Raw genomic sequence first — 25,078 nt, forward strand, 5'->3', positions numbered from 1 at the left:
ACCCAATAGGATTGTTTTGCCTCCAATAAGGATCAATTCTATCTTAGTTAGAATTTAGTACAAGGTACTGTTTTATAATTACAGAAAGAAATCATTTTTAAAAATTAGAATTATTTGCTATATAATGGAGTCTATGAGAGACGGCCTTTCTGTAATTTGAACTTTCTGGATTACGGGTTTCCGGATAAGGGATCCCATACCTGCACTGTTATTTGTGAGTCTCACCTGGTGTGAATACAGCACCCGATTTGTTAGTGCCAGAAGCTCCTGGTGTATCATGGGCTGGAGGCATAATCTGTTCAGATGCAGACTCCATCTCTTTCCTCATCTGGCCAATCACATTCTTCAACTCAGCATTTTGTTCCTGCAATTTCTGTATCTTATCAGAAGGATACTGTTTCTGGAACTCCTGTACAGCTTCAACAAGGTACACCTGTTAACAGACCGACACAAGTTTCGCTGGTTTGTGGTTTATAAAAAAAAAAGGTAAATTGGCACCTACAGATTTTGTGTGCAGTTCCTAGAATGTGACCTATAAAAGTCTGCTGATATTATAACTAATTACATAGTGTTTCCCAAATTATGGGCCAGACAAAGAAGACTGGTAGGGAAGCAAAGAAAACTTAAACTTAAAGGAACAGTAACACCAAAAATGAAAGTGTTTTAAAGTAATTAAAATATAATGTACTGTTGCCCTGCACTGGTAAAACTGGTGTGTTTGTTTCCGAAACTCTTCTATAGTTTCTATAAATACCCTGCTGTGTAGCCATGGGGGCAGCCATTCAAGCTGAAAAAAGGAGAAAGGGCACAGGTGACATAGCAGATAACAGATAAGTCCTGTAGAATACAATGGTGTTTAATCTGTTATCTGCTATGTCACCTGTGCCTTTTCTCCTTTTTCCAGATTGAATGGCTGCCCTCTTGGCTACACAGCAGCTTATGTATATTAACTGTAGTAGTGTTTCTTAAGCAAGCATGCAACTTTTACCAGTACAGATCAACAGTACATTATATTTTAATTAGGTAGATTTCAAGTTATTGGCCAAGGGAAACAAGCAGTGAAGTGGTTACTGTGAGTGCCTACTTGATTAAGTTAAGTTTTCCTGCATAGCAGATCAAATTACTTGGAAATGTGACATTAGAATGGATGCATTATTTTGACAATACTCTCATCAGCAATTAATCAGACAGGCTGATATTGCTGGTGCTCACTACAAATGGTAAGCCCTATGTTCCATAGAATATTCCTATTCCATAGGGATTTACAAAATGTGATGTGTGGGTGGGTAGTTTGGACTGTGGAACAGCAGTCTTCACATGGCAAAGGTTGCAGGAGTGAGTTGTTACCCTGAGCAGGGACCAGCTGGATGTAGCATAGCTGCTTTCTACTTTGACAGTATATACATAAGGGTATATTCAAACAGATTTCTCTCATTTTCTTTACTATGTAATATATTTAGTGTATGGGAGTTTTGATAAGGCCAGCTCCTGTTGATATTTCTAAGAGAAGTCTATTCTGGCCATCAAAAGGATTTTATGTCCATTATTGTCCCAGAGTCTTTATGCTTCTTGTTTCTTACAAACTATACACACGTACCTTCTCTCCCATGTCCAGCTTTGCTCCATAGTTCTTCAGGAAGTTTACAGCCTTGTCCCTCTCCCATGATAAAGTGGACACCAGCAGTTCCAGCTTATTCATTTTACGTTCTTTCTCTTTAAGTTCAGCGACTGCCTTTAAAAAATGTTTTATTATTCATTCTATTATAGTCCAAGGATTGGACTAGTAATAAAACTCTACAAATACTTTCTCATAGTTGGATAAACAATCAAAATTAGTTTCAGTACAGTACAAGTTGTACAGTACAGTAGCACTAGTCCTACACCTTCTACTGCTTGAAATCCCTTTAGGTTTAGAAACCACTAGCTTAACTTGATCATGCCACATGTCCTTGTTGTCTGAACATATAGCTATTCCTGACATGTGGCTCTTTAAGGGGTTGTTCACTGACCTCACACCCACATAGCACAGGGTCCGTGCAGAAGTGAAGGATCCGCAGAACTGCAAGGTGCTAATATACAGATATAAAAATTCTAAATAGAGGGATTTTTTATACAGTAAGTCTAACTAGCCTCAGAGTTGTTGGCTGCATATATGCAATTGGGATGTAAAATGTTATTAATGAGTGGCCTATGTTCTCCTAGCACTTACCTGGTCTTTGGCTTTAATAAGGCTTTCGATCAGTTCCTCAGAGTGTTGATACTGTGTTTTTTCCACTAGCTCACAGCGTTTCTGCCAGTCCAACTCAGCCTGTACTCTTGCCTCTTCCAAGTTGCGCTCTATCTCCACTGCATTTACCAACTGCTGCTGGTACCTGTTGGTGCACAGTACTGCCATAATAACCTAATAAGGGTAAGACAATACTGCATTTGGGTTCAAGGTTAGAAAACAATGAATCTGGATTCTGGAACAACTGGAATCTGAACCCACTGGAATCTGATGGTCATAGCTTGTAAGTAGTACAGGTATGGGATCCGTTATCCGGACACCCGTTATCCAGAAACCCGTTATCCGAATTACAGAAAGGCCATCTCCCATAGACTCCATTATAAGCAAATAATTCTAATTTTAAAAAATGATTTCCTTTTTCCCTGTCATAATAAAACAGTACCTTGTACTTGATCCCAACTAAGATATAATTGATCCTTATTGCAGGCAAAACAATTCTATTGGGTTTATTCAATATTTAAATTATTTTTAGCAGATTTAAGTTATGGAGATCCAAATTACGGAAAGATCCCTTATTGGGAAAACCCCAGGTCCGGAGCATTCTACAGGTCCCATACCTGTATAGTATACAGTATTTGTACCATGTTTTACGACACTGAGTTTTATTTCTGTGAATGCCTGTGGACCCAGTGTCCTTAAAGGAATACTATCACAGGAAAACTTTTTTTTTCAAAACGCATTAGTTACTAGAGCTTCTTCAGCAGAATCCGGCATTGAAATCAATTTTTCAAAAACAAAAACAGATTTTTTTTTATATTTAATTTTGAAATTTCACATGGGGCTAGCTATATTCTGTATTTCCCAGGGTGCCATAGCCATGTGACCTGTGCTCTGATAAACTTCAGTCCCACTTTACTGCGGAGCTGCAAGTTGAAGTGGTGCCCCCCTCCCAGCAGCCGATCAGCAGAACAATGGGAAGGGAGCAAGATAGCAGCTCCCAGTAGGTATCAGAATAGCACTCAATAGTAAGAAATCCAAGTCCAGCTTGGGACTCCTCCACTTACATGGCAGTAAGAGAAACAATAGGTTATCTGAAAGCAGTTCTACTGTGTAGCGCTGGTTCTTTCTGAAAGCTCAAACTCACGCACAATGCACTGAGATGGAGCCTACACACCAATATTACAGCTAAAAAAATACATTTGTTGGTTTAAGAATACATTTTTAAATGGTAGAGTGAATTATTTGCTATGTAAACAGGTCAGTTTCAGGGAAAGGGTCATAGCGGCTTTAGATAAAGAAAAAGCCTTTGATTCTGTAGAGTGGCTTCATCTCTGGACCACTATGCAACACCTAGGTTTTCAGACAAGCTTTATGAAGTGTACAAAGGCTTTATACAGTGCACCTAAAGCTTGTTTTAAAATCAATAAAACTGTGTCCTCAGATTTCTCTGTCCAGGGGCACTAGACAGGGGCCCTCTGTCACCCATTATTTGCCATTGCCATGGAGCCCCTAGTGTGTTTAATACATGAAACTCCAAATATAAAGGTCTCAAACTTGAAACCCAGGTTGAAAAGCTGCCACTCTTTGCAGATGACTTGGCCAACTCCACCACAGACCTAGATTCACCTTAACAATAATAAACACCCACACCAGCTACTCGGTCTCCAAATTAACTGGGCCAAATCCACACTTTTTCCCATAAATCCCAGCAACACCCAATCTTGCACAGACCTACAGTGGGCCTAATAACCCAATTATACTGGGGGTCCTTCTCCCCCAGAGTTAGTTCAGCTAAACTGCAACTCCCCGCAGACAGTGGGGGGGCTGGCAGCACCCAAAATGTTTCTATACTATTTAGCAGCTAGATTGGCAGTGGCTTGGTGATGGGCCTCCCCTAGACGGCATAACCCAACCACCACACTAGAAACTTGCAATATGGGGTCAAATTAAGGATTAAAAAACATATTATATAGAGGATGGAGCTATACTTCTAAAACAACCCCCCTAATGTAAGAATTAGAGCAAGTCTAGTGCACAGCTCTCCATGTATTCCCCACACCCTCAAATCAGCTCTCCTCTTGCACCCCATAGTGGCACAGCCCAAACATCCCTTAACTGCAAACCATTCCAGATCCTCACATGTGAGCCAACTACGATATTAAAAATGTTGCTACTAGCACCTTACTATCGGATTTCCAACACCTCAGGGACAAACTTCAGTTGCCAAACAACATGCTATTTAGACATGCTCTTATTCACAAATCCAAGGACATGTTCTTGACACAGCACCTAGGTACTTGGAAAAAAGTGCCCACAGCCCACGGCTTACCAAACCTCTTTTTAAATTCTACAGCTAACTGATTATAACCAACTTACCCATAGAATGGTCACAAGATATTCCCTCAGATATTCCCACAGTCACTACATGACTGGGCTGACATACTAGACTCCCAATACGAAAACAGGTATGGGATCCATTATCTGGAAACCCATTATCCCTAAAGCTACGAATTATGGAAATGCCATCTCCCACACACTCCATTTTAATCAAATAATTCAGATTTTTAAAATGGACTTCCTATTTACTGTAATAATAAAACAGTACCCTGTACTTGATCCCAACTATGGAAAAACCCCTTATCCAATATACCCTAGGTCCCAAGCATTCTGGATAATGCTTCCTATACCTGTATGTGGTTGGGGCCAGAGACAAACTAATTCAAATTCAAATTCCTGCATAGAATCTGTCTCACTCCCTCCTGATTGTGTAAGATCTTATCACATTCTGAAGGATGTCCAAGATGCCACCACACACCTGCTGATTTTATCCACATGGTATGGACCTGCTATAAGATACAAACCTTCTGGGAATCCATTTGTGAACATCTTACCACTATCATACAACCAGGTTACAATAGTGGCCCCTACTAGAGCTTTGAGAACTCTCCTAGCAATACTCATCGTCACAGCTAAAATGTGAATTGTCATGCAATGTAAAGCACAACACCCACCTTCTTTAACTTGATGGCAAACACAGGTTGATCAGATCATTCCACTTTACAAACGTATCTATGCTAGACGGGGATGCCCTGGCAAATTTGAGAAAGTTTGGGTTCCAAGGCTGAATGCTTAACCGGTGCAGTGCCCAGACTGGAAACGGTCACGTCGCTGTCTGCAACCTGTTACTTTAATTTTATCATATTGATTGTAAAAGTGCTATTGTCAACCTACATGCATAAAAATCTGCTGGATATATATTGGATATATTGTCCCCCTCCCCCCATTATCCCTGTTCTCTTCCATCTTTTTGGTTAATGTTTGGAACAACAAAACTATAACTGTAATATGCCATTACTATATCAATGTACGGCCTTGCTTGTTATGTACTACATCGTCTTTAACTTTATTGTTCAGTAAAATTGCACTGTTAAAAAAATAAAGTAATAAAATAAAGTAAAATAATATAATGTGATATAAAGATTTGCAGACTGCAATTAATAGAAAAGGATGTATTGGCTAACTTTTGGCAAGTACATTTGGGCTAAATAAATATCCCATATAATAATTTATATTGTGGGTTTAAGCAACCAGTAGATGGCGTTATTAACTCATTTAAAGGATCGCACTAGTTTGATACTGAAAAGAAATTAAAGGCAAAAAATGAAATCCCTTTTTCAGTTTCCTTAATTATTAAAAGAAACCTTTTTCCAATATACTTTTATTAAAAAAAAAATCTGTGCTGTTTTTAAAAAACAAAACCTGATTGTAGACAGTTCAATTCTCCCTTTGCTTTACTTGTTCTGACCGCTGCAAAAACCAGTCTGAAACGGCTGCTGGCTGCACTACAGGGGAAACAATCCCTACTTTTGAATGTGAGGGAAGCATTGTGCAGGGATATTTTATGTTTTGTTTGTCTAACCTTTGATAACCTCAGTGCAAAACAACCCCTGCACCCTATTTCCCTGCGGGAAAGGCAAGTAAAGGTGGCCATACATATTAAGATCCAGTCGTTTGACGAGGTCACCTAATGAGTGGATCTTCTCCTGATATACCCACCTAAGGGCAAGGGCACTGCTGCCATGAGGCGAGTTAAGAAAGCTGCTCCTGATAACTTAAAGAGCTGGAATTTCAATGTTTAAATCGGGACCTGTACATGGGCAAATAAGCTGCCAAATCGGTCTAAAGAACTTGAATCTTAAATCTGACCGTATATGGCCACCTTAAAGCAAATGGGGAATTGAACTGCATATAATCAGGTTTTTTATTAAAAACTCATGATATACTGTTGGGGGCAACACAAACATCTATAGACTGGGCAAAAGGTGATTTCACTATGAGCATCAAATGTTTTTCTACATAGTCTGCTAACCAGAAGAGATACTAAGTGATTCTTTGTTAGGCAAACTACCATCAACAAAGTCAGGGTGGCCAAGGTGGGGAAAGGTCATTATGCCACCCCCATAGGAACAGTTATTATAGGAACAGTCAGGTTATTGTATTTTTTACCAAGAGCTAGAATAATGAGTTATTTCTTGGATACAATTCAAAAGCAGTTGGTACAGATCTTTTTTGTAAAACATATTTTTAAAGGCCAACTGAGCGCTGGCAATCTTTCTCTTTCTTTTCCCAGAATATAGCTCATAAGCAGCTGGTACAGATCTAAAAAAAAGCATGCATGTAGCTATACTGGATTAAAGGAGAACTAAAGCCTAACTAATAAAGTAGGGTAAAAATGTTGCATATAATGCTTTGGGCTTTTATACCAGCACAAAGCAACCACAGCCCTTTAGCAGGGAAGATCTGTGCCTCCAAAGATGCCCCATAGCTCCCCATCTTATTTTCTGCTGATTCACGGCACATTCTCTGTGCAGCTTTCAGTTACTGAGCTTAGGGACCGACTCAAAATACACTGCATAAATAGAATATAAATGTAACAGTAAAAGACTGATTAGTAATTCATTCAGGTTCACATTACATGGCAGCTCTAAAACCAGGGCAAACTGCATCAGAATTAAATAATTAACCCTGTAGCATCAGCTTATATGACAGACAAACCTCATTTTCTGCTTGATAATTTGTAATGACCCTTAAGCTCAGCTTCTCAACTGCTGCTTAGAATACACTGTACACTATGTGCACTGTCCTCGACAGTTATAACAGAATCCAACATGAGGAGCTCCTGTGACAAATGTTAAGACCTATATCACTCGGTTGCACCCCCTACTATTATTATTATTATTAACATTTATTTATAAAGCGCCGACATATTCTGCAGCTACTACTGCTGTTTCCCATCTTAAACCTTTCTGCCTTGATGCTTCTTATATTTGGAATGCTGATTTCCTAATTTCCTCCGGAGAGGATCATCCCTCAGTATCTTCAGAACTATTCTCAAAGACTACGTCTTGGGGCAGTGGGAACTGGCACATTTTGCAGTGTCACCCACTGTAACCTGTAGCAAAATATCCTCCTATTTGTGTCTGTAAGTTACTCTCCCATTTAGATTGTAAGCTCTATGGGACAGGGACGTCTATCCTCTTGTCCCTTTGTCACTTAGATCTATGAGATCTTTAATGCAACTGTACTTATTTATTTGTATTTATCTTTTATAACCCCTTGCTTGTTTTTACAATATTGTTCTGCTGTACAGCATTGTGTACATAAGAAGCACTATACAAATATACACACATACATTTACTAATAATATTGTATTAAAAATCTGACTTAATTTACTTTAGAAACAACAAAATCTCAGATTTAACTTCTGTGTTGGTTTCTATTTTTATTATACTTGTCATTCAACAAACATAGTCTCTTTCCAGGGGCAAGTGGCTGACATTTAGAGAGTAGTAATTAGTGGTGCCCCGGCCTCCAGAGCAGCAGTGATAAGGTTCCAGGTTGCAATGCCAACTGTGCAGTCAGCATCATTGGCAGAAATGGTATTCAAGACACAATATATCATAAAGGTAAGAAAGCATGTACTTGTTTACTAAAACTATCACTGGTTAGTATAACATAGCTTTAATATAAAATATAGCTGCTTCAAGGAAAGACGGTCTGTTTAGAAACTGTTGTCATTTACGGTATGTGGTTTACTGTAAACAGATTGAAAGATTTGCTAATTCACAGTAACATATGCAGATTAAAGGATTATATTTAGCACTAGCACACAGATGTTAAAACAACCTATACATAAGTATTGCTATTTAGTGTTGTTATAAATAGCTAATTGTCCACTTCAACATAATTTGCACTGTCATTTCATATGATACTATTATATTATCAGGGTGTTCATTTTCAACAATGTTTCATTATGCAAAGCGACTCAGTCTGACATCATTAATCATCCAGAATATGTGTAACCAAGAGAATAGGATATGAAAGGTCAATCTATACGTACAAGCTTGAAGCCTAGGAATGGAAACGAAACAAATATGTAACATAGGTTTTCACTTACTTTTCTATGTCCTTTTGGCATCTTGTTATCTGAGCTTTCAGTTTTTCCTCATCCTCTTTTAGGGCCTGAATCTGTAGGTCCTTCGTAACAGATTCTTTTGATATCTGGGTGATGTAAGAATCCCAGCCATTCTTCACTGTGTCAACTTCTTGCTTTAGTCTGTTAAAAAAAAAAATAATTGTTTAATGTTACTATGTTAATATTGTGTTTAACTGTTGTAATGTTACCTTTATTTTAATCAGCTGACATCCATATATCTTCTGTAGTTGAAATAAATATGATTTTGTTGGCTTTTCTTTGATTACCCTCTTAATTCTCAAAAAGAAATAAAGAGCCATACAAAAATCTATACACAAGGTATATCTATAACTTAACATTAATGTATAAGGGTTCAGTTTGTAGCTTTATTTTTATATAAATTTGAGCTATGATCATGTCTAAGCAGAGGACTCCCCAAGGACTTCAAAAATAGCACCACATTTGGTGCTTTTGAAGCTTTTGTTCTTAGAGGTTGCATATTCCTCCATTTTGTTTTCATGAAGAGTAAATACAGGTATGGGATCCATTATCCAGAAACCCATTATCCAGAATGTTCTGAATTATGGAAAGGCTGTCTCCCATAGACTCCATTATAAGCAAATAATTCTAATTTCTGAAAATTATTTATTTTTTCTCCATAATTATAAAACAGTACCTTGTACTTAATCCCAACTAAGATGTAATTAATCTTTATCGGAGGCAAAACAAGCCTATTGGGTTTATTCAATATTTAAACGATTTTTAGCAGATGTAAGGTATGGAGATCCAAATTACGGGAAGATCCCTTATCCAGAAAACTCCAGGACCCAAGCATTCTGGGTAACAGTTCCCATACCTGTACATATAAAATGTGTATTGAGTTATACCTCTTCATTTGGAACCCTAATATGCTGATTCATGCTCAGTTGTAAGAGCTATGTCATGTGAGATTACTTAAAATTCCACATCATTTTATAGCAATTATAAGAATTTAGCAGCTTTGGGGATCAAGTTAAGGCTAGAGCTGGGGGTCAGTATTCAGGCATACTGGTCATTACTATATGAATTGTGGCTTGCTGCGTGCAGCACTACTACCAGTACCACTAAGTACCAGCCTAATGGTTCAGGATCTTGATAACGGTAATGATCCAGGCCTTCAAAGTTGTCACAATGTCTCATCATTTTGGATTTTGTGCTCAGTGTAATCTAATATATATATATATATATAAGATTGGCCACAACCCCATTAAAAGCTTTGTACAGGGGTGTACATACAATTTTCTTCATATTCCTGTGGTTGTCTTGGTCTGGTACAAAATCTTAAAATATTATGTGTAGCATTTCTACCTTACTTCTTGGTTCAGCTTTAGTTCTCTTTTAACACAATGAATCTGTCAGTACAACCCCATAGACTACAAAGTGCTTCTGGAAACAACTGATAAAGCTATACTCACAAGCTTGTGTTACAATCAACCCTCTTAGGTGACCTTTTTCAGCATTTAATAGTCTTATCCTGAAATATCAGTGCAGGGTGGGACTGCAGTTTTGATGTTGACAATCTGCCAGTCACTGGACATATTGGAGGAGTGAACAAAGCTGTCATGAATGGCAATTTTGGAATAGAAAGCAAAAAAACAAAAGCCAATCTATTACTTACTTTTCAATCATTGCTTCTTTCTCTAGCAGGAGCTCTTGTTGAGTACTTTGTGCCCGGCGATTCTCCATCTGTAAGGTTTCTGTACACATATGCAGCTCCTTTATTTGTTTCTCAAGGTGCTGCACTTGTTCCACATGTGCCTCCTTCATGGATATCAGAGATGACTCCTTCTCTCGTGCAAAGTGATCCAACCGCTCATATCTAAATACAAAGTATTATGAACACACAGTCAACGTTTCCCCTAAGCTGTGGATGCACAAACTGTGAAACCATTGCACAAATCACAATTAGTGCACACTTACAAACTTTGAATAAAGCAGAATGGTGTTGCAATGGTTACCACTGCGAGTCCCAGTACATCTACAAGGAGTTCTTAATTTCTCCCCATGCTCTGCAGTTGCTCTGGTTTACTCTCACACTCCAAAAATATATTGGGCTGGTTAATTAGCTCCTAATATAATATACGAGAGAGAGAGAGAGAGAGAGAGAGAGAGAGAGAGTGTGTACATGCAATATAGACCATTTACAAATTCAGAGCTGTGTTGTAAAGACTAGGAAACACTCTTTCCCTTGAGAATATTACTGCAGCAGTGTACTAAAAAGTATAGTATGTGGTGTATCCACCAGTAGGAGGGTGAGGAAAGCTGTTCTACAACCTCTCTATGCCAGCCAGTATGTCAGTGGCATCTAGCTGAAAAGTTCAGCACCTATAGATATGAGATTACAGAGCAGATAGTTTTTGGGTAGATGGCATTATTACAGATTAGTTTTGGCTTATAAAATAAAATAGGGCACACTTACTTTCTTTGAAAAGTTTCTTCTTCTTTCTTCTGTCGAAGCTGCAGGTCTTGAAGTTTATCTTCTAACTCTTTTATTCTGAAATAAATATATAAAAATAACTTTAGTGTATTGTAGTTTAGCGTAAAAGCAAATATATGACAGGGAAGGATCACAGGGTGCATCACAAATTCCCACTTTATAATGTTGTGCAGTCTATACTGAACATCTATACTGCTATCTGAGCTAGCGGGTGACCCTCTGATAGTGTTGCACAATCATGGGATACTGTATGGCATTGCAAGTGCCCATTGCAGTATGCATACAATGCGGGACGGTGCGCTAACTATGGATTGGGGAAATTTGAAAGAAGGAAACTGAGCAAAATGATGTTTACAGAGGCACAGTATAGAGAGTTCCAACAGGACTGTTGTGCCCATATTCCATTGGCACTGCAAGTGCCAATGAGAACCTCTTTCATAAAATAAGCCTGTTGCTGCCAATACGTGTATTTGCAGATGCTGGATAAAAAAAATTATATAAAAAGGTTTTTTTTTTGTTTTTGCTCATACTGCACCATGACAGAGGTGCAATATCCCCTCCCTGAATGAATGTTAAGGGCTGCGCCTGTGTATGCAGTGCTGGCCGAGGTGCTCTGGAGCCCTGTTTATACCAACCGGGCATCTTTTACAGCTGATAAATTCTTTAATTCCCATTCTTTCTGGTTCAGAGCCTCCTGAAGTTTCTCACTGGCTAACTCAGCTTGCTGGAGAGATTCCAATAGTTGTAGTTCTTTTTCCCGCAGTATAGATAATTCTTTTGTCAGTAACTTCACCTAATAAAATAAATAAAAATACATGAATATATGATAGATCTTTCATACTAGGCTAGTCTTATAAACATGTAATTATGTAGAGTACAAGTCAGAGTTTCTTTATATTGTCTGATTTATTGCACCATATCAAGACAAATCCCTTTCCATTCAATACATTGTGCTTCAAATCCTATAGATATTACACCACACCCAACAAAAAATATTTTGATGTTAACCGACACCTCCTACAGATCTTAACCCGGTGTACAGGGTTAATATTGATGCATTTCTGGTTTATGACATTCTCCTCCAAAGTTTGATTAAAGAACCAGGAAGTAATTCTCACTATTTTGCCCTGTTTAGTAAAGGGCATTATTCCTTCATTAATCATCTGAAGCTGAAAGTGAAGAACACCGGGTTCATTTTGGCATTCAGTAAGAGGAGTTTAATAGCTAATTGTAATGCTTTAAAGATCTACTAACATTTTGGTCACAAAGGACAGTGTTTATAAGGAATTCCTATAGTAAGGAAGGTTCTAGGAACAGGTTTTCCAGTACCACCCAAGGGAAGGGGTTTGTTTGTCCTGAGAGGATTTAAGAATAAGAGGCCCTTTTAACTTATGTAACCTGGAGCAAAATGTGATGCCAAGAACCTAAGAAAACATACCTCAGTAGTGTTGCATGCCCATCTATATTCTTGAGCAGTCAGGCCAACTAGTGTCAGGGAGATTCTGTGGAGCCCACCTTAAAAGGTGAGGCACAGGAGTAGGCAACTTAGGGCTCCACTGAGGCCAAGCACCAGAAACAGGGCCATGGGTAATGAAACACCTTGATTTGTGTTTGGAGTGCATGCTTGATGAAAGGGTGTGCCCCTGAAATAATGTATGTTTACTTACACTCTGCTGCGTCCGTATTCTATTTTAATAAAATATTGGCAGAGGGCTGACCCTCCATACTGGGCCCTAAACTAAAAATAATGTAATAGTGTCACGGATAACACAGTGAAAGGACATATTTTAGTTTCCAATGGTTGGAGAATATTTATATCTCTTTTGCAATCTATCATACTTAGGCTTATACCCTAACGTACCAGAAAAACATATTATCATGGCACAAATAAAGTCATGTTATTGTTAATTCTGAACTATAAACTAAAGGAAAAAATATTGGTTTCGTCCTGAATTCCAAAAGACAGGCAGCTCTCAGTAGTGTATGATACACTGTTGTATTCATACACACCAAGCACTAAATCTTAAAAATAATAAGACAGTGCACAAGGGAAAACTCCCATAGTGTTTCAACAAGTAACTAAATGTAGGATTCCAAGATAGCTGTTACCAACTTGCAGGGAAAGTGAGTAAAGTTTTGCAAGTAAGGGTCCACTGAGGTGCTCCCCCTCTCACCTATATACTCACAGACACAATGTTAAAAGTCACTTAACAACCAGCTTCTTTCTACAGCAATTTTACAAATACAGGTATGGGATCTGTTATCCAGAATGCTTGGGACCAGGGGTGTTCCGGATAAGGGATCTTTCCACTGTTTGGATCTCCATGCTTTAAGTTTACTAAAAAATCATTTAAACATTAAATAAACCCAATAGGATTGTTTTGCTTCCAATAAGGATTAGTTATATCTTAGATTGGATCAAGTACAGGTACTGTTTCATAATCAGAGAGAAAAAGGAAATAATTTCTAAAAATTAGAATAATTTGTTTAAAATTGAGTCTATGTGAGATGGCCTTTCCATAATTCAGAACTTTCTGGATAACGGGTTTCCGTATAACGGATCCTATACCTGTACTTACCGTCAAGTGGTGCACAGGAGAAAAGCATAGATTCAATTGTGCATTCATACTTTTTACATTACATAAATAGCTAGAAACAGATGTCTTCTTGCAAACATAGAGACAATAAAAGTGGTGAAAATATAAATCATACGGTGCTGACTTCTCCAGGCTTCCAAAGCTTCTAAAATATTTCAGACTCCAAACCCCTGCCTATATGCCTAAATTACAGAGAGTGCATAGACCTACATTACTGAAAAAGGAAAACTAAAACAGATCCAGCTAAATCTATTAATCAGATATAACTTATTGGGATAAATATATAAATCCCAGATTCAGAGCAACTAATCACTCGTGGTATGTAGCAGCGTAGATTTCCATGCAAATAATTTGCCTAATAAAAGAAAACATTATTCCAAGCAACTTTGCAATATGAATTTATTTAAAAAAGTTATTGAGAGCAGCATCTGACTTTTTAATCTATGTTGCAAAAGCCAGTCTCCTCCAGCTAGTATGGGTCTGTCCATCTGCTGGTTTGTGTTACATTGTTTCAAAAGCCAGACCCACAAGGGCAGAGAACAGAAACGGACAACCACTGCTTTTAATAGCAATAATATATACAAATAACTTTTACCTATCCTGATGCATTATAGATTCAACATGGATGGACATGAACCTTTCTTAGTAACACAAAAGAATATAGAACTGGCAAGAATTAAAAACAATAATTAAATATAAAATTAAGTTAAGTTTCCTAATTAACTTTACAAAAATGTCATGCAGCCCTACATCTTTAATTAAGAGTTTAATGCTGTGACAACAAACTGAGATAAATTCAAGGGTGGGTGGTTTACTGTACTGATATTTACAATACAAAGTTGAAAAAAAATAACTGTTTTGTTGTATTTTCCCCTTTCCAATCAAAACAAAAATAAAGAGCATTAAGACAAAAAAAGGCAACCTAAAAATCCTTTGCACCTGTGTTGTGGTATGTTTACTATGATCCACATGTTTACAAAACAAAATGAATGTGGTGCATACAACATAAAAGATTATTCTGGACAAGACATCTAAACACACATATATTTGTAAACAAGAGACACTCCCTAGCTAAATTCATTACATGTGTGAATTACTAGATCTTGGCAATTTAGCAAGCAGACTGGGATGTGAATAAGACATTTGTCTGTATGTATATGTACATGATCCATTACCTGTGCTCCCTCACAATACTGTTTAAACAAATTATTCTTATTTGTTTAAATGATTTCCTTTATCTAAACTGTATATAAAACTGTACATTTCACTTGAAGTTAGAATAAAGCTATTCATAAAAAATCATCTTGAGTTTTTTATTATATTTTGCAATATCAATTTTTTTTTTAATTTATCCATAAGGTATGGTGGTTCAACAGGCTTATAGCATAGCCCCCTAAATAGATGCACATATGTATACCTATGTGGAGGGGCTGCTGTAAGATGTCATAGACTGTCACCATTAATTGGGCCTGTGGGTGGCTTTTTGTGCCTCTGTGTACTTGGAATGCCGGGGCCTATTTTAAATCCCAGTCCAAACCTGGTGGCCTATCTCTATGTATAGCAGTGCATGGCAGGGCATAAGCACATGCACTTGCTTGACTAGAAAACCAACAGTTAGTGGTAACCATAAAGGATCTATGAATTAAAAAAAAAGATAAATAAAAATGTACTAAATTTGGGTGCCGAGCTCCATAGTGTCTGTATTATAGCACCACTTCAAAACACAATCTCACAGGGTAACATGGACAAAGGTATAGATGCCCTAGCTAGGTTTTAAACTTGCCATAAATGGGCCAATAAAACTTGTCAACACAGTTCCTTCAGACCACTCCCATTTACCATAATGGTACCTGTTCCACAACCTACCTGTCCAGGATGGGACAGGCACAAATGGGATATCCAGAATGCTTGGGACCTAAATGTTTTTTGAATAAGGGGTCTTTCCATAATTTGGATCTAAATACCTTAATTCTGCTAAAAACATTCAAACATTAACAGTATTGCACTCAACGAATATGGATTTATATTTATGCAGCCAAGTACATTGTTCTGTTATATTATTACAGAGAACTCTAAGGGAGATACTGTAAAGAAGATGGCCTTTCTTTCTGGATAACGGGGTTCCAGAACATTAATCCCATACTTGTAATTAACTGTGGTAAACTTTTTTATTTATTTGAAAAATATGCCACATAGAACTTATTTGGAATCCCTGGATACTAGCATCTTCAAGGAGCAATGCTGATTTTACCCCTGTCATATGTTTACTTAATGCCACCCTAGCCTTCTAAAATTGTATAAATCCTCCAGGATGCAGCAGTCTAAAAAAGGTTTTAAGGGATTAAATGTCAATACTGGGCTATATGGCAGGGAGCAGGTTACTATTATTAATTTTGATAATAATAAAGTTTTTCTATTATACAAAAAAGGTTTGGCTATAAAGTAACCCCTAAAGATTAGCAGCAATTGTACCATTTCTATTTCTTGTATGTCTTGTTATTTACTTACTAGTAATAGTGTTATCTTATTTATAGTGTTATAGTGTTTAAATTATCTTAGTGCCTAAACAATCCCATGTACTTCCGTGAAAAGCACCCAGCATATCCAGCACTGAAGAGCTTTACAGTTCAAACAACAATTAATGGGCTTTAAAGTGGACATACACATTAAGATCCAACTGCTTGGTGAGGTCGCCAGAAAAGCAGATCCTTCACGATATGCCCACCTAAGGCGAGCGATATCGGGCTAATTCAATTTTTGGCCCTAGGACCAAACAATCGATTTAAAATGGGGGGTATGTGGGTTGTTGGACTGAGGACCACATCAACGAGCTAATGCGGTCCCCAATCTGATTAAATCTGCCCAATTTTAGGCCAGATATCAGTTGGGTAGGCCTGTCGGGAGCCCACATACACTGGCAGATAAGCTGCTGAATTGGTCTAAAGGACCCGAATCGGAAGCTGAAATCTGCCTGTGTGTGGCAACCTTTGGGGTGTGTGAATTTTACCGTTGAATCAGGGACTTTATCAGCTAGTTAATGCGGTACCTCCATCAATGTTCTAAAAGGTTCTCTGCAAAGCATACCTTAAGTTCATGGGACAGAACCACTGTACTCATTTCATCCAGCTGTAAGCGAAACTCATGCTCCCGCTTTTTCATTTCGGTATTAAATTCCAGCATCAACTCCTACAAAAAAATGAATTCACTTGAAGATCAAGATCATTTGAATTAAACTGCAATCAGTTCAGCCCACTTAGCTGTATATGCTAGAGGTGTCCCTGAATTTTCAGCTCATTTGGAAAACATTAATTTAGAAGGTGTACAGAAAAAAATGCTATTAGGTTATAGCTTTGTGAACTCACAGATGTGCATACAAAAACATGATAATGTATTATATGACAGAAGGACATAGGAAGAGACTGCTACTCATGTCCTTTTAGACTTGCAGTCCGTGTCTTCCACCAGGGAAGCTGACCTTAATTCAGCACCTCAAGTTTAAATGGTTACTATTGGATCCACTCTGTGCTGTCTAAATTTTTGCATTTGCTATGTGTCGGTGTCCCTGTTTAGAGCCCTTGCCAAACTGATTTGCAGGTCACTAGCAGCTGCACAGTTTACCCTTTCAGTATGGATGATTGACTGGGCAGTTATGCAAGCAGCTAAAATTGGCAAGCTGAGATCAATACCAAACAATGAAATATGTGTACCACTACATCCAGCTGTTCTGCTCTATATTAAAGTTATGCACTACCTGGAATATAATTCTGGTAATTCAAAACTCATATAAAAAGAAGAACGTAACACAAATCCATTAATATAGGGAAGAAAAGATCTTCAAGTGCAGTAATTAAAAGCAGAGCAGTAAGGAGTCATGTACATTTGCCAGGTCGCAGATTGCAGCATCAGAAGGTGAAGGCTTCCTACCTTGTGTGTCTGAATGCTGTCCCCTAGCCATTAAGTAACGGCTAGGAGATAGAAAGGGAGACTCCTACATGCCACCCACCCCTCTAGAGTGTGGCCTAACATAGGCAGCGCTCTATTGATGCAGCTGAGCTTTTGTATGTGAAATTTATTTGCAAAAGGCAAATCTGTAAGACTTATGCCTTTCAAAGGTTTAGCTATTTTATTAATTTTATACCAAAATATTGGTGATTTTAGGGGTAAATTGAATTTATGATTTTATAAATCTTCCCCTTAGAAACACGCTGAAATCTTACTCATAGAAAAGGACCTTCCTATAATGGCACATAAAACAATTCGATTAAACCACATCTCCTGTCTGGTAGTTCCAGTTCAACAAAATCCGGGGGGCGAATGTTACACGTCTGCCAGAACACAAGACTATATACTGTATTGTGCATACTGTATATGCTGGCAAGCACCTTGTAGAGAGTGTGCTTTTATATAGAGCTTTTACAAAACCAGTAGGGCCATATTCCAGGCAATGTAAGCCCACAGGGTTTGCTCATGACCAGTACAGAGAGATAGCATAACAGCATTCCCCTGTGTTACACACAATTGAACAGAATCATTTAAGGGTACAGGGGCATGTCACATTTCAAAATGCTTAATATCTCCTTATCCCACAAATTAAACAGGTTATTAACTAGTTCCTATGATCATCTCACCTGTTTTTGTAAATCCAGATCACTTTGCACGTCCACAATTTTCCTCTCCAGTTGGCATTTGACTTTCTCATACCCCTCTCGACAGTGATCAATTTCGGCGTTTTTAGAGCTGAAAGAGTATTTATTGGTAATAGGTTTACATGCTTCTGGAAAGAGTTACTGCAGTTATATAATTTCATTTTTATGTTTTATTTGTTTTATTGTTTCCTCAACTCAGAGTGCCCTGATTGGTGCCCTTTAAAGGAGAAGGAAAGGCAAAGTCACTTGGGGGTGCCAAAATGTTAGGCACCCCCAAGTGACTTCAATAGCTTACCCTTTACCCCGGGCTGGTGCCCCTGTTCAGAGAGAACAGTACCAGCCCGGGGTAGCTGCCAGCGTTTCCTTCTTCCTGGTTCACTGCACGCGAGTGAAAAGCCGAACTTTAACAGAAGAAGTCGGCTAACATTTTGGCACCCCCAAGTGACTTTGCCTTTCCTTCTCCTTTAAAGGGCACCAATCAGGGCACTCTGAGTTGAGGAAACAATAGTAACATAGGTTGAAAATAGAAAATATCCGCTAGTTAAAAAAACAGACTCATAGATGGCAATCGGACCATATTACTGGTCCTCTAATCCTTGTTCACTATACCCACTGCAGTTGTATTACTGTGTTAATGTGGAGGGCAATGATGCACAGTATAACGATGTTTGTGCTTACTGATTATTAGCAAAACACATTATGCAGGGCAGAGTAATTCAGCCTCAAAAAAGTAAAACTAAAGTGTGACCGTTCCAAAATAAATACCTGAGCTTTTTCATTCTAGCCCCTTCATCTGAAAAAAATGGACAAATAAATCCAGATGCTTTAATCTGGTTCATATTATAATGTCTGGATTAAACAGGTTGCTAATCTTAAAGTCCCCATACATTGGCGATGTCGCCAAGTGAGCGGATCTTCTCCCGATATCCCCCACCTACAGGTGGGCGATATCGGGAGAATCCAGGGTAATTCGATCGTTTGGCCCTGGGGCCAAACGATCGAATTATAATGACGGGCATAGGTAAAGTTGGTCCGGGGACCACATCAACGAGCCGATGCGGTCCTCGATCAGACTAGATTTTCTAACCTGCCCGATCGAGATCTGGCCGATTTCAGGCCAGATATCGGTCGGGAAGGTCCGTCGGAAGTTCCCATACACGGACCGATTAGCTGCCAAATCGGTCCAAGGGACCGATATCGGCGGCTACTATCGGCCAGTGTATGGGGACCTTTACACTAGGCCACTATTTGGATACCAGAGGAGCTGGACATTGGAAACAGTAGTCCAGTCACTTTGTATTGTAGTCAACTGAAATTACCACATAAATGCTGCAGCTGAACAGCTGTGACCTTAAAACACAGATAAGTACATTGCCATGCAACAATCATGCAGGTTTGCCAGTTCCACAATGGAAAAGGATTGTAGGCAAATGCAGGTGAGAAAAGTTACAGCTATTATTTTGCTGAGAAATTTACTAGTGTGAAAGTTGCCAAATAATAGCATAGTAATAAAAAAAAATTAAAGTATTAGTGTAATAGTGTAACATCCTACCTGAGTTAGAGGTGGTATAATATCACAAAGAGAAAGTCAAAAGTTGCCTATCCTTGTGATGGCAATGACCAGAAACATTGCATCATATATCAAAAGAATCTTCTATACTGGCATAAAAATATCTATCCTAAAATAAGATTAGTAAAATATTGTACATAAACCCAAATCTGATGCAACCCTAAATGGGAGAGTACAGCACATAAGTCAGATTCTATCCTCTGAAACCGTTTAATACAACACCAGCGTCAATTAAAAATGAGCCTGCAGTTCCAGTCAAGAATAGGGTTGTCACTTTTCCATGGCCGTAAATTTGGGTGGGGGGGCTGAGATGTGGTGTCAGTGGGCGGGGTGTGATATCATAGGGGCGGGGACATAATGTTACATCGGCGGGACTATGATGTGGCGAACGACGATTGGCCAATTTTCTAAATTGGGAAAACCAGGCAGGCAGTTTAGACCCGGACAGCCCTTCCAAAAACCGGGGCAAAACTGGACAGGTGGCAACCCTAGTCAAGAACAAAATCCTGAGCTGGCTACTTACTGTAGTAAGTTAATAAGATTTAAAGGGCACCCTATATTGTTTCTCCCACCAGAGGTGCAGGCTAATAGAGCCCACACTCCAAAAAAAATAACTGCCCCCGCCAGTGCTGAGCACACCAGGAGGGAGCCCATGGGGGGGCAGCCATGTTGGGACACAAGCACAGGGCCAGAACTAGGGGTAGGCAGAAGAGGCAGCTGCTTAGGGCGCTAAACATAGGGGGCGCAGTCAGCATTGCCTCTTCTTGTCTACCCCTCCAACGGCCAGCCACTGATTTTTATTTATATTTGCTCATTACTTCACCTTGGCCCGGAAAGGATTCTAACACCTGATGCACTGACAATATAGGTTGTACCAGCGCGACTCCTTATTATACACGCCTACCAACTTGGCCACCCACACTGGAAGCTCCCTCCCGGCCCGGTGAGGTTTTCTTAAAAAAAACTTATGTTTCCCCCAACTGGAGTGCTAATTCTATTAGCCCACCCTTTTGGTGGGAAAAACAATATAGAGGTCATAGATGCCCTTTAAGTGTCAGAATTAACCTGTTGGCAGTAAAAAGGCAACCGACTATAAAAATATATTTCCAAAATGTGAGGGTTCTTTGCACACCAATAGGTTGCACACATTTTGCTTTTTAAATATTCAGGCATTTTACTTTTAAGGCTATGCGGTGCTGCTTTGCTTGCTGTGTATCTTCCAGCCAATAAAAAATTAGCAATGGTATGAAATTTATGTCCCAGAAATAATAGTGATGTAAGGAAACTTTCATCCTAGGAATTAAGTTTTTGTTTAAAGGAGAAGGCAAGGTAAAAACTAAGTAAGCTTTATCAGAAAGGTCTAATTAAATACATACATAAACACTTAGGGCTGTGACAGACGGGGAGATTAGTAGCAGCGTGACAAATCTCCCCGAAATGCCATCCCACTGGCTAGAATGTAAATCGCAAGTGGGATGGCATACGCGGTGCAGCGAGTTGCTGAAATCGGCAAAGTTGCTTTGAGAGGAAACTTTGGTGATTTCGGCGCCGCGTATGCCATCCCACCGGCGATTTCCATTCTAGCCGGTGGGATGGCATTTTGGGGAGATTAGTCGCCGCCGTCTGTCACAGCCCTTACAGAACTGCTGCTCTGAGCAATCTTATTCTCTAAAACATGATACTAAATGTGATCCCTTTAGGGTTGTATTTAGGTCCAGTGCTGCCCTAGGCACTATACCTATGCTCACTCCCTCTCCTCTCCTGACCCATTGGCCAACAATCAGATCTTAATGCAGGCCTACACAGACTTATAGGGAAAGGACAACATCCACATGCCACTGCAGATATCGATCGGGAAGGCCATCAGAAGGGGACCATACAAGGGCCATTAAGCTGCTGGTTGAAATATTTCATTGGCTCATGTATGGGCAGCTGAAGTTCCCTTCTTTGATTATTTTGATCTTCTGACTAAAACACTCAGCTAGTCTTGTCCTCTCCATTCATAACTTGCTTCCTTGATACCCTTTTAAAACTGTGCTGCTGCAGTACTCACCTATACTATTCTTATCTATTGCCTGTAATTTTTTTCTCTTTATTCAAACAGACCTGTGTCAAGACTGGCATCAGAAATGAAATTAATTTTTTTTATCATACTGTGTTGTGTTTTCTTACAGGACAAAAGTTTGGCAATCTGCCTTTCCAATCTTATTGCAATAGCCAAGTTGCTAAGGCCATATGATGCCTCTATTCTCATCCTCCTAGATTTATTATTGGCATTTGTTTCTGTTGACTGTTCCCGTTTAATAATGTACATACTTCATTCCACTGGTGAAGCTACATCATGGTTCTCCTCTTACCTTTCTAACGATCCTTGTCAGTGGTAAAAATACCTTGTTAGACATTTACAGCACTGCATATACAAGTTGTAATACATGTATGCAGAAAAAATATATATTTTATATAAATATTTTTTTTGCTATATGCAAAACCTAAAAGAACGGTACCAATTTTGATGAGCTTGTATATACAGCCCTCTTATTGGTCTGCAAGAAAATAAAAAGTTGCTGATGGTGTAGTACTATTAAATAAAATAACTACCACATGCCTGTTTTAACTGCTTACACATGGCCTTTAAAAACAGCATGTGTAAGTATTTATAACAGGTGTGTGGCAGTTATTATATAATATAACCATATTTAGGTAAAAGCAGTACCTGCGAACGCTCTCTAAATGCAGATGTTGTTCTTTGAGTTTTTTCTGATAGTGACTTTGTAAGTCTTCTACTTTTTTCTTTTCTTTTTGGATCTGCTGCTGGAGTTTCTCAATCTGCACACGTAAGTCACTGATTCTGGCCTGCTTTTCACTCTCAACTACTTTAAGTTGACTGAACATCATTTCAAACTGTTCAAGCTCTTGGTCCCTCTCTCCCAACACCTTGAGATTGTGGGTGAAGTCCTTCTTCAGAGAAGCAAATTTCTCTCTTTGTTCTTGAAGTTCCTTTTTTGTATCTTCCAGAGTCATCTCCAAAAACTGAACCTGTAGCTGCTGAAGTTCTCTCCATTCTTGTTCTTTTTTAGCCAGAAGAACAGAAAATTCCTCCTCTTTTGGCAACATTTTTGAGCCTGTGAATGTAGGAGGTACATAAATCTAAGTTAATATTTTCAGTAAGTCAGAATGTGCTTCTATGTTAACACAGAGCATCTAGTATTGTAATAGTGGGTACAATCAATTAAATTACATAGTATGTTCTTCTCAACCATTTAAGCATACAAAAATCCCTATTCAAATAATTTGTATCCAATAGGTAAATAAAGCACAGCTGAAAAATTAGAAAGTGGAAACTAATCCAAAAATAACCTTTAGTATAATAAAATCAGTGTCGGACTGGCATAAATGGGGATTGTTAGAAGACCTCAGTTAAGGGTCCAACCAGCCCCGATGCACTAGTCCAGGGGTCCTTAAACTTTTTGGACAAGGGACTGGTTCATGGTCCCTCAGACTGTTGGGGGGCAGGTCTACCCCTGTGTTGGTGTTTTACTCTGGCCAGCGCGTCATCGCGTCACACGTAACACGGTGATGTCACCGTATTATGTGGTGACACGGTGACGCGCTGGGCAGAGCAGAACGCCAACACAGGGGTAGATGGAGGAGGAGGCTGCCGGCAACTCAGTTATGCCTAAAACTACAGCCCACGGCAGCAGGGGGTCATATCTGGCCCGCAGACCGTAATTCAAGGACCCCTGCACTAGTCCTTTAGGCTGATGCCACACCAGGCGTAGGGCTGATTTTTTCGGCAAGCGGAAAAACGCTTGCCGAAAATTCAGCCCTACGCCTGCTACTTGTGCCTGCACCCGAATGAATGGGATACGCTCGGGTGAAGGCACAAGTAGCCGATATACGCATGAAAACGCGAGAGAATGCAAAGTCTCGCGTTTTCATGCGTATATCGGCTACTTGTGCCTTCACCCGAGCGTATCCCATTCATTCGGGTGCAGGCACAAGTAGCAGGCGTAGGGCTGAATTTTCGGCAAGCGTTTTTCCGCTTGCCGAAAAAATCAGCCCTACGCCTGGTGTGGCATCAGCCTTACCGCTGCCAGTTACCATCTGGTATTTTGCCAGTGTCCTGGTGACCCAGTCCGGCCCTGTTTCAAACATAAAAAATTAAGAGAACATAAGAAATTTTCAGTATCACATAGCACAGCTTTACACTTACCCTATCATCAAATGGGAAGCCACAAAATGCATTTTTTTTATTAGGACAAAATACCTTTTGTTTATATGTTGTGAGGTGCAAATCGAAGGAAGGAAGAATTGCTTTCTGAATGAGCACTAAGAAACAAGCTCTCACACTCAACTTATACAACTTACTGCTCTGAACTTCTTTCCCCAGTTTGCCATAAATCACCCCAATAGTGTTGTGGGTCTAAATGAGTCTATTTATGGAATTAAAGGACATGTAAATCCCAAATTACCTCACCATGTTCATAAGTAGGGCACAGCTCCCCACCTGAACCTCAGAATTTGAAGGCAAAAATCAGAATGGTGTGACAGCAGAATATTAGCTTTTACCCAGCGGCCATCTTTCCCTCCTTGAGTCATTAATTAAATGATACCGCTCAGCCCCGCACCCTGACCGCTCTCACAAGTGCACACAATACAGAATGCATGCAGACTATACATTAACAGAACATTCTCCTTACATTCAGCGCCACAATAGTTAATGTGCCCTCTCGCTGAAGACAGGAGTAATATTAAGGAACAGAGCGTCTAAACACGTATCCGCGTTACTGTGGGAACCAATTCGCTCTCCCCATTGGTGGGTTCATGCTGGGCCAGTTCTACCGCCTTTCACTGCGCATGCGTCTGTATAAAGACTTGCGCACTTTCGTTGTATTCTAACCTTTGGGGGCGGCGGATGCGTGGTGTGCTGGGGTGATTGAATAACTGTGGAGAAGGAAGTCAAAATGATTAACCTGCTGCAGCAAAAATGTCGAGGGGATGTTAGTGGGTGCCCAACACAAAAACTTTTAGTGGGTGGGGAAAGTTTTTGTGTCAGGCAAAGTCTTTTTGTGTGCGTTACATGTTAA

The 25,078-nt window shown here is 39.3% G+C and overlaps 1 protein-coding gene across 2 annotated transcripts in view; it reads right to left on the reverse strand.

Annotated features, from left to right (window-relative positions):
• ccdc57 (coiled-coil domain containing 57) overlaps positions 1 to 24,835 on the reverse strand; it is a 43,629-nt gene extending 18,794 nt beyond the window's left edge. Inside the window, exons 1-11 of one of the 2 annotated variants that reach the window (XM_031894665.1) lie at positions 24,692 to 24,835; positions 22,705 to 23,113; positions 18,404 to 18,512; positions 16,860 to 16,961; positions 11,814 to 11,971; positions 11,161 to 11,235; positions 10,360 to 10,560; positions 8,685 to 8,843; positions 2,210 to 2,372; positions 1,598 to 1,732; positions 226 to 433 (exon numbers count right to left, since the gene is read on the reverse strand). In XM_031894665.1, coding sequence (XP_031750525.1) covers positions 226 to 433; positions 1,598 to 1,732; positions 2,210 to 2,372; positions 8,685 to 8,843; positions 10,360 to 10,560; positions 11,161 to 11,235; positions 11,814 to 11,971; positions 16,860 to 16,961; positions 18,404 to 18,512; positions 22,705 to 23,105 — 1,711 coding nt within the window. In that variant the 5' untranslated portion in view covers positions 23,106 to 23,113; positions 24,692 to 24,835. Of the gene's footprint in view, positions 1 to 225; positions 434 to 1,597; positions 1,733 to 2,209; positions 2,373 to 8,684; positions 8,844 to 10,359; positions 10,561 to 11,160; positions 11,236 to 11,813; positions 11,972 to 16,859; positions 16,962 to 18,403; positions 18,513 to 22,704; positions 23,114 to 24,204; positions 24,626 to 24,691 lie in introns of those variants that run through there. The other variant, XM_031894666.1, reaches the window with a different exon arrangement.
• Positions 24,836 to 25,078: the final 243 nt, after the last annotated feature.

The sequence above is a fragment of the Xenopus tropicalis genome, chromosome 10 (assembly GCF_000004195.4).
Source record: "Xenopus tropicalis strain Nigerian chromosome 10, UCB_Xtro_10.0, whole genome shotgun sequence".
Classification (NCBI taxonomy): domain Eukaryota; kingdom Metazoa; phylum Chordata; class Amphibia; order Anura; family Pipidae; genus Xenopus; species Xenopus tropicalis.